The sequence below is a fragment of the Colobus angolensis genome, unplaced genomic scaffold (assembly GCF_000951035.1).
Source record: "Colobus angolensis palliatus isolate OR3802 unplaced genomic scaffold, Cang.pa_1.0 Scaffold50, whole genome shotgun sequence".
NCBI lineage: Eukaryota > Metazoa > Chordata > Mammalia > Primates > Cercopithecidae > Colobus > Colobus angolensis.
This window is the reverse complement of record NW_012118488.1, coordinates 1,811,072-1,822,763: the sequence shown is the minus strand read 5'-3', so window position 1 is coordinate 1,822,763 and position 11,692 is coordinate 1,811,072. Positions and strand designations below refer to the sequence as shown.

General features: G+C 55.2%; 1 protein-coding gene across 2 annotated transcripts; it reads left to right on the top strand.

Annotated features, from left to right (window-relative positions):
• The first annotated feature begins 253 nt into the window (after nt 1-253).
• Nucleotides 254-11,245, top strand: SP6 (Sp6 transcription factor). Of its 2 annotated transcripts, none has more exons than XM_011959846.1 (2): nt 254-474; nt 7,678-11,245. In XM_011959846.1, the coding sequence occupies exon 2, from the start codon at nt 7,735-7,737 to the stop codon at nt 8,863-8,865; it is 1,131 nt and encodes a 376-aa protein (XP_011815236.1). In that variant the 5' UTR covers nt 254-474; nt 7,678-7,734; the 3' UTR covers nt 8,866-11,245. The 2 variants fall into 2 exon arrangements, with proteins under 2 accessions (XP_011815236.1, XP_011815237.1); XM_011959847.1 differs by lacking the exon at nt 254-474 and adding an exon at nt 4,941-5,225.
• The last annotated feature ends 447 nt before the right edge of the window (nt 11,246-11,692 follow it).

The window sequence follows — 11,692 nt, the reverse complement described above, 5'->3', positions numbered from 1 at the left end:
ATGTGCCTTTTAGGTCTCAAAAATGGAACTTCTTTCTTTCTTACCAAGTCCATGGAGGAAACCTCAGGAAGAGGGGATGGAATTTGGAGAGTTCCAGTCATCACAGCTCTCCAGCCTAGCAATGCTGTCATTTCCTCCATCCTGCAAGAACTGCTTTGTCCCTCTCCCACTGCCCAGCCAACTCTGGGGAAGGAAGGAAGTGCCCCCAGCCCCCACTCCCAGCTGAAATCCTCCTTTCCTGGCAGACCTCACGGACTCAGATCTCACCCCCTACCACTCCCCTAGGAGAGCTGGGGGCCACTGTTTCCTGGATTATCCTAAAAGCTTCCGAGGCCGTGAGGACTTGGCAGCATCCCTGCTCCCTCCTTCACCTCCGCCTTTGGCACTGCCTGTCACCTCCTTTATAAAGCCTGGCTCTTTTATCACTGCCACTTGGCCCTCACTGCTGCCGCCAGCTCTGGGCTCCATGGACTGGTAAGAGAGGCTGTTCCCTGTCCAGTACAGGGAACCTCCATAAAGAGGATCAGGTCTCCACTCTAAAGTGGAGGTCATAGAGAAGGCTCTGGTTCTCTCTGAACTGGGAAGGGGGAGATAAGAAGGAGATCTTGGTGGGGTTTGCATGGAGAACCAAAGGGATCCCTTGGAGGTCTTTTGACTGGGTTGGGGTAGTCAGCCCAGTGGAGAAGTGGGGTAGGGATTCATAGCTGGGTACTTTATTCTGAGAGAAAGGAAGGGCAAATAAATGTTAATAGAAATACAGGGTGCACACACTCACTGCCTGGAAGATCCTGAATGACAGAACACCTGCAAGGATAATAAGGGAGAAACCACTATCCACATCCTATGGGGAACTGCGTTTATGATGGAGGAGAGAAGACACTCTACACTCAAGCTCACAGGTACACACAGGCATGATATGTACACATATTTGTAGATATGCATACACCAACACACAGATGCACTCCCCGCAGGCGGGTTCATCTTCTAGACTGAAAAGGGATGGTGGGAGCTAGCAATTTTGAAATTTATAATAAAATTAGTGTCCAGCATTGTGCTTGACCTTAAGTATACCCTCAGTAAGTGTTTGTTGAATGAATAAAGGATGAATGAAAGAAAACTATTTGACCCCAGCTCTAGGCTCTACCTGGTTTTCTAGGAATCAGAGAAGTGTGGTGAGGAGAGGAGGGGAAATAAAGAATATTTTGGCATCCAGGGTCATCAGCTTGCAGGCTTGGAAGTGCAGCCTGGAGGTGGGAGTGGGAAATAGAGGAGAGGAGTGAGTGAGAAGAGGAAAACAGGACCAGACTCTGGTCTGGTTTCAGCTCTGCTTCTAACTTGCTACTAACTTCCCTGTTTTGGGGTTTGGTTTCTCTACCAGTAAAACGAGGGCTTGGACTAGACAATCTGGGGCTAGACCAGCTTTGATAGTCTCATAGTGCAATCTCTACAGGACAGCTGAGGTTTGGAAGGGATCACAAGTGCAGAGTCTGACTTGTCTCAGCAATTCAAGATGGGATCAGTTTGTCCATTAGACTCAAGATAGGAGATGGCTTTGATCTAGGCATTCGTTTAAGAATGCTGTCTCCTCCGCCTTCAGGCTCTAGGGGAGCCGGACTTCCAGGGTCATCAATTCTGCCATATTGAGGCCAGAAGAACTAGCAGGCAGAATACAGGCTTTGGAACCTGAGAGATCCGAACTCAGTTTCTTCTTCTGTCTTTCAACAACTCTGTAATCTTGGGTAGATCATTTAACTTCTTTGATCTTTGGCTTCCTCATGTGTACAATAGGAATAATAATAATTACTTTGCTGCATGCTCATGAGAATTAGAGATATTTGTGTAAAGCACCTGGAACATAGTAGGTACTCAGTAAATAAATGCTGGTTGTGATAAACACACAGACTAATGAGGTTTCTCCAGGTACAAAGTGGGTCACTGACTATAGATGAAGCTTGAGAAGAAGTGGGGTGGCAGGAATGGGGGTTGGACACTTGCAGGGGAAATCTGACTATTTATTTGAGGGAATGAGGAGGAGCAGCAGAAATGGCCCAAGTTCAAAACAGATCTCAGTTTATACAGGAGATATGATGGGCTGCATTGTTCAATTCTGAGTAGCAATAAGTATATGGGCAATGGGCTGTGGTGACCTTGCTCATTATGTCAGCATCAGACCATGGGCTGTCATTCAGTGGGAAAACATTTAGCAAGTGCAAACCAAAAGGGCTGGAAGCAGAGGACTGCAAGTAGAGGGGGACTGGAGGAAAGATAGTGCCAGTACCCTGAGTGAGCAACAGAAACCTAGGCAGAGCAGGAAATCAGAACGGCTGAGAGTTTCCAGAGACAACTGCATTGTTGTTGAATTTCCTGCTGATGAGCTGCAGGCAGATGGAGGGTCCTTGCTCGTGGGATTCCAGATGGTTACAGGTCTGGTTGGATCGGGGTAGGGCTAAAGGGGGCCTAGAGTGAAAGTAGCGGGGAATGTCTACCATCCTCGGGCTGAATCCCTGTTGCTTTCCAGGGAAAGACAGAAGGGGCCAGGAAGAGAAGGTAATCTCATGCATATAAATGGGAGGGGGAACTTGGTCTCCCCCACCCAGAGTCAGACCCCTGCACAGGCTTTAGCACCTTAGGAATACTAGATGCAGCACCAGCAGGCAGCTTGGAGGAGGAGGCAGGAATGCCCAGAGGTCAAATCAGGAACCAGAGTCCCCCATTGGGAGCTGTTTTGGTCCTGATGAACTTCTACTCCATCCCAGAGGTAGCTGTGAACTAGGATACAAACCCAACTGGCCAGGATTTGTAGGCTGAATGGATGGAGAGAAAGCTGCGTTGATGAAGAGGATTGTCAATTTAGCCGTGGCCACAAAGATCCAGAGCAGTTCCTGTGAATCCACATCCAGGGCCCCAAGTAACAAGAAGGCAAAAAGCAAACCCCGACTGATCAGAAATCTCAATCTTCCGATGTTAGGCGGCCCCTCCCGCTTCCAAATGCCTGTCAGTTCTCTAGCATGGTGGCTGCTCTTACAGCATTTCACAAAGGAGGAAACTGAGGCTTAGAGGCACCTGACCTGCCAGGGTCAGGTTAGCAGGTGCAGGGCTGGGGCTAGAATTTAAATCCGTCAACTTCTAGTCCACAGGTCTTTGTGCATATACCTTAATCCAACAATATTTACTGGGAACTGACTTATTTAATAATTATAACAAGGATATCTTCCATTTACCCGGTGCTTACCAGGGGCCCCGTGGGCTAAGCATTTTTAGGCACATCAATTCCTTTAAGCCCCCAGGAGACCCTACCAGTGTGTACCCAGGTTGTCCGGATGAGGGAAATGAGCCTTAGAAAAGAGGGACATGCACAGATGAATCCGATGTCGATTCTGGATGAGAATGTGTGCATGTCTGGGGGGTACCACACACATACGCATACACACATGGATTGATTTTCACCCCACTTGTGCACTCCGTTTAGCTATTTTTGAGTGTGTCCCAAACGGGGATGCAGGACAGGTGAACCAATGGTGGTGGAATAGGGGCTGTAGAGGCGAGATTAAATCAGCCTAAATTCAAATATGAAATCGACTGTAAAGAGGAAAACGAAATTTTAAAAAGCCGACGGCAAAGCGCACAGGGGAGACCAACCAGCAAAATGAAAGTAATAGGAAAATTAATTGGCATTCCCCTGCAAAAAAAAAAAAGGGTCACATGGAGAGATCAACACTGCTGCATGGGAGGTATCAATCCGGAAAGAAGCATGGGGCCACCTCAGCACCCAGGCAGAAGGATGGGTGGGTGGGGTGGGGATGGAACTTCCCTACCCACTGGTGCTTGGCGGGCCTCGGAAATGTCGACCCATCCAGATCTTGAGAGAAGTTTTTGTGAACTCCGCAAGCGCACTGAAATTTTACCAGAATATTGCACTGGGCATGTGCATTTTTCTCAAAGGAATCCAAGACCCCTCCCCAAAGTTAAGAACCTTGGGTTTAGACATTCTGGTGAGAATTAGGAAGGAATGGTGGCAAGGGATAGCTCAATTCCTTCCAGAAGTGTCCCTTCCCAAGGCCGTTCAGGCGCCTGCCCATTCTTCAGAACCGGGTGCTGGGGGCGAGGGTGTGAGCAGGCTGAGCACTTCCCGAAGGACAGGAGGGCGAGGAGAGGCGGATTTGAGAGGTGGATTTCGGAGGCACTGGGGTTGCTGCCTAAGGGGAGGGGCAGAGTGAGAGCTGCTGGGACCTGGGACCGGAGTGGGGGCAGCAGAGACCGGTTGCGGGGGCGGAGGCTGGGAGAGGGGAGGAGAGGAGGTGGTCACCCAGAAATGTCAGAGAGGGAGACCCCGAAAGCGAGAGGGAAAAAAGGACAGGGAAGGGTGGTGGTGGAGAGAAGCGGCTCGGGATGCGGGGGTTGAGGCGGGGCAGGCGACCGGGGGTCGGGGAAATGGCGAAGGAGGGCAGCCAAGACAAATTTCACACAGCCTAAGCCTGGAGGCGAACTGGACACATACTTGGCGCTCAATCCTGTTTCCTTCTTTCCTCCCAGTTCCGGGGCTGCGCTGCCTATCCAGAAAGGGTGGGTCAAGGGCCATCGGGGCAACTAAGGGTTGCTGCCTAAGGGTGGTTCCGTATCACCCCCAGGACCTGCCCCCTTATCCATTCCCCCCAGGTCTTAGTCCTGCGTCCTCTGATAGACCGAGCCATCTCGAGGGCAGTTTTCCACCCGGCGGGGCGGGTCTTAGAACCTGGGAATCACCCCACCCGGGCCCCTAGCCCTGGGAGTGGAGGGGACCAGGGAGGAGCGAGGGAGCGGGCGGCGTACGCCCTACTTAACTTTCCTCCCCCACTCCCGCCCGCCCCCTCCTCGAGGCCGGGCTGGGCCTCCAGTCCAGCCGAGCCCGCAAGGGTTAAAGGCGGCAGCAGGTGAGGTGGGCGGGGCTGCGAGATCTGGGGAAAAAGCAGCGCTGGGGAGAGGATGAAGGCAGAGAGCGCGGGTGAGTCACGGGCGGAGCTGGCCTCGCTAGTTCGCTGGCTCCTGCCCGCCCTCCGTCCTCCGCCCTCTCGCCAGCGCTCACCTCCTCCGCCGCCCGCCGCCCGCCGCCTGCCGCCAGCTGCCGGGTCTGGCTCGCCCTGGGCTCCTGCCCCTCACCGCTCGAGAGCTCACCGGCGCACAGGACCCATGAGCGCCTGTCTGTAGTGCACCAGCCAACCGTGCCCGGAGCCAGCCGTAGCCTCGAGGTAGGAGCGCGGGTCGGGGTGGCCAGGGGTGAGCGCTACGGAGATCGTCTCGAAAAAACGCACTCCGAACGCGCCCCAGCCTCCTATGGCCTTGGGAGCGGGGTGGTCCTAAAGGATTTGAGGGGTTAGAACCCCGATGGAGGGAAAACCGGGCAGAGGGGAGAGACTGGAGGGACCGAGGAGGCTGGAAACCGGGGCAACTGGAGAGACTGGGACAACCAGAGGACCGGGACATTGAGAACTGGGAGTACTAGCCAGTGATCCGGAGAGGCAGAGCGGAATGGGGCATAAGGGTGCCCCGACTCGCCTTCCCACTTCAGGGCTTGAGAAGCCTGCGATGTGCGCCATGCTCTCTCCTTTCCTAAAATCTTTCTAGGCCTGAAAGTGAACTGGACACATACTTGGCACTCAGTCCTGTTCTCTTCTTTCCTCTCAGTTCTGGGGCAGGGCAGCGCTGCCTATTTGGGGCAGGTGGGTCAAGGACCACAGAGGCAACCTAAGGGTTGCCACCTAAGGGTGGCTCCATATCACCCCCAGGACCTGCCCCCTCCTCTATTCTCCTGAGTCTTAGTCTTGCATCTTCTGCTAGACTGAGCCAGCTCCAGGGCAGTTTTCCACCCAGTGGGACCGGTCTTAGAACCTGACAATCACCCCGCTTTGGGTTTCTGAAATCTTGGTAGCAGGCCATTGCATCCCAGGCCGGGGCTCTCCAGCTCTCTGCCAGGAGAAGCCACTCCAGAGCCCAGATTATCCTAGGCTTCCCACTCTCCAGCCCTTGGGGCAGTTCCCAGATGCCAAAAGCTGTTAGGGTCCCCGGCCTCACAGCTCCGGCCAGCCCCTTCTGTGCTTCCCCGCCCCCGGCTGGGCTCCATTCCTGCAGCTTCACCCTGTTTTTGTCTTGTGGTGAGGCAGCCAGAGCCTGAGTAGGCACCCCCGTCCTCCTCTCCCTCCCTCTCCCAGGTTATCAGTGCCACCTCCCTGGTCCCGGAGGCAGAAGACTGTACGGTCAGCTAAGCCCTGCTGTGGGAAGGAAACAATCCTGCCCTAAGTCACCGGTCTCCTCTCCCACCGGTAGAGAAGACCCAGGCACACAAACCTGCCCAGCTGAGGCACCAGGTCTTCCAGGCCTTCGGGAGAGGTGGTGAGAAGAGAGTGACCTTCAAGCCACAGATATGTGGTTGAGAAAGGGTTGGGGGGGGGGTCTTTAGGGTTCTAATGGTTTACAGAAAGACTGGTTTACAGAAAGTAACAGACTGGGAGTCCAGGAGTTAGGAGACCTGGTTGATTGAATGAAAAAATGAATATCCTTGCCCAAGTCACTGTGGCAAGTCATTCAGCCTGCTTCCTCCTCTTCAAAATAAGAAGATTGGCCTGGAGCAGTGGTTCTCAACATTGGCTGCATGGAAGAAGCACTCAGGGGTGATCCATGCCTGGGATACACTTGCTCATGTCATCTTTTTGGGCAATTCTTGCTCTTAAGTTCTGTGATTTCGACTTCTCTTGTTGCCCTCCTCTTCCTGCACTCTAACCCTGTATCACTTAAAGGGGTGCAACTGTACCCTCCAGAGCTTGCTATCAAGCTCTTCTCTGGGGAAGCCATTCCCTCCCAACTTTGTCTCTGGGCCTCCTTAGCATGGAAAAGAGGATGGGTAGCAGTCAGAGAGTTGCCTGGCACTGGTATGAGTCAGGAGAGGGATGGGAATTTGGTTTTCTCTGGTGGGGTATCTCCCAGATTCCAGGGGGTGTCTGGTGGCCAGAAAGCTGCTCCCCAGGGAGGTGAAGTCCCTGCTTGAGGGAAGGGGGTGGGGGCATGGGAGTCTGTTTAGTGGGCCCGATGTGACCAGGACAGGCGGGGAGCAGCGTAGACGGTGAAATGCTTTTCATTACTGAACATGCTTTGGGAATGGCATGAGAACTCTTTCTCTAAAGACTCGGACCCTTTTGGGGCTTTATGAGGGGCAGGTCACCTGAAGCTTTGGGTTTCAGAAACAAACCATCCCCTCTCCCATCTGTATCCTGAGTTAAACTGGGGAAGCTGAGATGGCTCTAAATCCTCCATTTGGGCTGACAGCAGGTCTGCAGGGGGAAAATGCCACTGACCTTGTGCTGGCCTGGGCAGCTGGGGTGGGATGGTTCTAGCACTGTGCTGTAGGTGTATCTGACCTACCATCCTGGGAGTGGCCCCACTCTAGGGATGAGCTGGTCATATGGCAGGGATCACCCAGAGGACGGTAGACCTCCATCATCCTCTGTGCTTGGATGAGAACCTCACATCTTGAACCCTTCCTAGCACTCCCGAATTCTCGGAACTGATCTCTAGTCCTCGTCCAGAGGTGCATCCTTCTTTCACAACTGGGGCCAGAGAGGAGGGCTTTGCAGGGCTGGCACCTGGGTTAGGAGGTAAAGTGAGCTGGTTATTTCCCTTACTTTTCTGCTTCTTGGCCTCTTTTAGGTCCCGTCTGAGGTGCCCCTGACCGTCCCTGCCCTCACCCCACCCCGGATCCCGGCAATGCTAACCGCTGTCTGCGGCTCTCTGGGCAGCCAGCACACGGAAGCGCCGCACGCCTCCCCGCCGCGCCTCGACCTGCAGCCTCTCCAGACTTACCAGGGCCACACGAGCCCTGAGGCCGGGGACTACCCCTCCCCGCTGCAGCCTGGAGAGCTGCAGAGCCTCCCGCTGGGCCCGGAGGTGGACTTCTCGCAGGGCTATGAGCTGCCAGGGGCCTCCTCGCGGGTAACCTGCGAGGATCTGGAAAGCGACAGTCCGTTGGCCCCAGGCCCCTTTTCCAAGCTCCTGCAGCCGGACATGTCACACCATTATGAATCGTGGTTCAGGCCGACTCACCCAGGCGCGGAGGATGGCTCGTGGTGGGACCTTCATCCGGGCACCAGCTGGATGGACCTCCCCCACACTCAGGGCGCGCTGACCTCACCTGGCCACCCGGGGGCGCTTCAGGCGGGCTTGGGGGGCTACGTTGGAGACCACCAGCTTTGTGCCCCGCCACCCCACCCGCATCCGCACCACCTCCTTCCAGCTGCCGGAGGGCAGCATCTCCTAGGGCCGCCCGACGGGGCTAAGGCCTTGGAAGCAGCCGCCCCGGAGTCTCAAGGGCTGGATTCCAGCCTGGACGGGGCGGCGCGTCCCAAGGGCTCCCGGCGGTCGGTGCCCCGCAGCTCAGGCCAGACCGTCTGTCGCTGCCCCAACTGTCTGGAGGCGGAGCGACTGGGGGCTCCGTGTGGGCCCGATGGGGGCAAGAAGAAGCATTTGCACAATTGCCACATCCCGGGCTGCGGGAAAGCCTACGCCAAGACGTCGCACCTGAAGGCGCACCTGCGCTGGCACAGCGGCGACCGTCCCTTCGTGTGCAACTGGCTCTTCTGCGGCAAGCGCTTCACGCGCTCGGACGAGTTGCAGCGCCACCTCCAGACCCACACCGGCACCAAGAAGTTCCCCTGTGCAGTCTGCAGCCGCGTCTTCATGCGCAGCGACCACCTGGCCAAGCACATGAAAACCCACGAGGGCGCCAAGGAGGAGGCGGCCGGGGCGGCCCCGGGAGAGGGCAAGGCCGGCGGCGCAGTGGAGCCCCCCGGGGGCAAGGGCAAACGCGAGGCCGAGGGCAGCGCAGCTCCCTCCAACTGAGCCCCTCGGTGCCGCCTCCGTGCGGGTCCCCCGGGGGGCACAGGATGCGAGCCCCCAGGTCTGACGTCCTTGGGGGTGGCTTGAGGAAGAGGGGAAGGTGCATATTTATTCAGCGGGGAGGAAGAGTGGTGCAGGGACAGGGAGATGGGGCACTAGGAGTTTTTAGTCTCTGGGGCTACTAGGCAGGATGCATTATGACTGGGCCGGTAGGAGCTGCGCAATGCCCTTCTGTTCTCCCCTGCCTCATAGTTTCCCTCGCCCTTGGGCTGGGGGGTTGGGGTGGGACACCCGTATCGCGGCTGGCTGGCGGGGACAGGCTAGAGGAGACAGCAATGCCGGAGCAGAGAGAAGTGGGGCCGGCCTGGGGCGCAGGAGGTGGCTGTCTGGACATGTCCTTAGCGCCTGGGAACCAGGACATAAAAGCGCCTCCGGAGCCGCCCTGCGGCGGGGTCCCTTTCATCCCGCTTATAAGTGCTTCTGCCCCTAGGGTTTCCGGAGGGAGAGCCGAGATGGGATGGGGGAGCCTGGGGGTCCCCCTTGGCAGGGGTGTCTCTCTGGTTTGGAAGGTTGTTGCTGTAAAGATAACTCCTTTGATGAGCTTCCTTATTAACCCTTTCAGACCCAGTCTGATGGAGTCATGAAGGAAGAGGGGAAGAGGGCTGGCATTCCTGACAGCCTCCCAGCCAGGGCTGGCAATAAAGGACAGAGTTAGACGTAGGGGGCGAGTAGGGAAGTCCCCTTCTAAAATAAGAGATAGGGATTTGGCGGGGTATGGAAGGAACTAACCCCTTCCCTCTCCACCTCTGATTCAGCCCTTAATTCTTGGTCTTTATGATAAATAAAGTTCAGTAGTCACTTTCCCCATCTATTACCCTAGATGTGTTTTCAAGGCAGCCAGCGGTAGAATCCATGTAGTTCCCACCAGTTGCCTTCCCCTCGGGGATGGAAGGAAGAGGGTTTCTTGGGCTTGTTGGGGGCAGATTGGGGGTGTCTCAGCAGAGGGACCTCCACTGGTTCCCACTCAGAGTGGAGGCCTGCGGCCTTCCTGACCATCTCTTTAGCTGTCACCAAGAAACCAAACCCCACTGTCTCTCTAGCTTGGACCTTGTTTTTCCCTTGCCCCTGCCATAGCATGTTCATTGGGGGATTCCTTCCTCCCCCTCATCTCACAGGGGAAGGGAGAAGAAAGAGTTGTTCTCCCACTGGAAGGGGTTCTGCCTTCTGAGGTGACATCCAGGAACCTGTCCCCATTCCCTTCTCCTTTAGATGTTAGAAATACATTTTGATTCTGATCATGGGGTGGGGGAGAAAGGAAGGGAGGGAGGGAAGAAGCCCAGCAGAGGCTGAGCCAGGCAGAGGGGAAAGAAGCTGATATGAGGAAGGGTCTGGCAGGCCACAGCCTCTGTAGCTGGAGGATTTTCCCACGCTTGAGAGAGGGGCCTTAGAGTCCCTCTGACACCCCTTCCCCTTCCCCTTGCTCCCTTTCTTCACCCGGAGCCCTCTGCGGAGATTAGCTCTGTATTGATTTTTAAGTTATAAGCAAAGGGTATTTTATTTAATATTAGGTTATGTGTGTGCATGTTGTATGTACCTGTGTGCATGTGTGTGTGTTTCTCTACTGAGCCTGGGGTCTCCAGCCAGGGAGACCCCATCTTATTCACCATGTCCAAGATCCTGGGATCTGGGCCGAGCATCTCTTCCTCCCTTGTAGATGCTGGAGCCCAGTCCAAGGTCTGGGAGCTATATGGGAAGTGGGGGCTGGGATCTGGGTGGGAATATGTGTTTGTGTACAAAGGGGGCCTCCTTAAAAGGGACAAGATGACCTTCCCGAGGGACTCACTGGCCTGGGGTAGTTTAAGAAGTAATGTTCTTTCTTTCTCATTTCCCTACCTCCTGCTAACCCAACCAGAGATTCCCTTCCTTGCTGAGAGGGTTGGGGGCAGAAGGAGAGTTGGCAGTGCCTGCAAGTTGCCTGGCCAGGTGGAGAGGGGGAGAGAGGAAGGGCACTGTGGGTGTAGGATGCCTTTCTCCTCCACCCATCGAAACCAGCCACCCCCTCCCTGTGCCACCAATACAGCCTTTTCCAGTGGCCATCCTAAGGGGAACTCCCAAATGGGTGTTGGTGGTAGACACAGATGCTCCCCCCAATGGAAGCCCCAAGCTCTGAGGTATGCGGGTAGAGACTTTGGATAGGTTTTCTTCTGCTCCCCTCTTTTATAGATCTAGGCTGCTTGGCTGCCTGTCTTTCTAGGCAGCCCCCCTAGAGGAAAAATGTAGGAATTTATTTTTTCTTTAACTGCTGTGAACTCACTTTGAGGGGGTAGGAGGAGGGAGAAACAGCCTGTGTTTTTTATGCAATAAAGTCATCAACTACATCATGCTTCCTTTGTGTTCCAGCTCTGTTTCCTTTTTGACTCAGTGTCCCCCCAGCAGTGAGGACCAGGTCTGGGCCACAGAGTGGGGTGGATGCTTCCCAGTGATCCTGCAGCCCCTTGGAAAGCCTCATGTCTATTGAGTTGGGTTGGAGCTGGGATCTGATCCTGCCCCAGAGGTGGCTGGTACGGAACGAGGGAGGTGCTTCCTCTGGGTTGATACTGGGGCTGTCCCTCCCTGGTCTCATACCTGTGGTTATGAGAAGTTTCTAGATATCTCTTTCCTCCTCCACATACAAGCCCCTTCTTTCACTTCCCCTGCTAAAAACACTGGTTCCCTCTTTTCCTAGGCATTGGCTCCCTCACTCTATCCCCATGGAGGGTGCACGTCAGTCCATCCCGTGGCTGTGACTGAGCTGGGGGTGACTGGCAATGATTTCTTCACCCAGGATGAT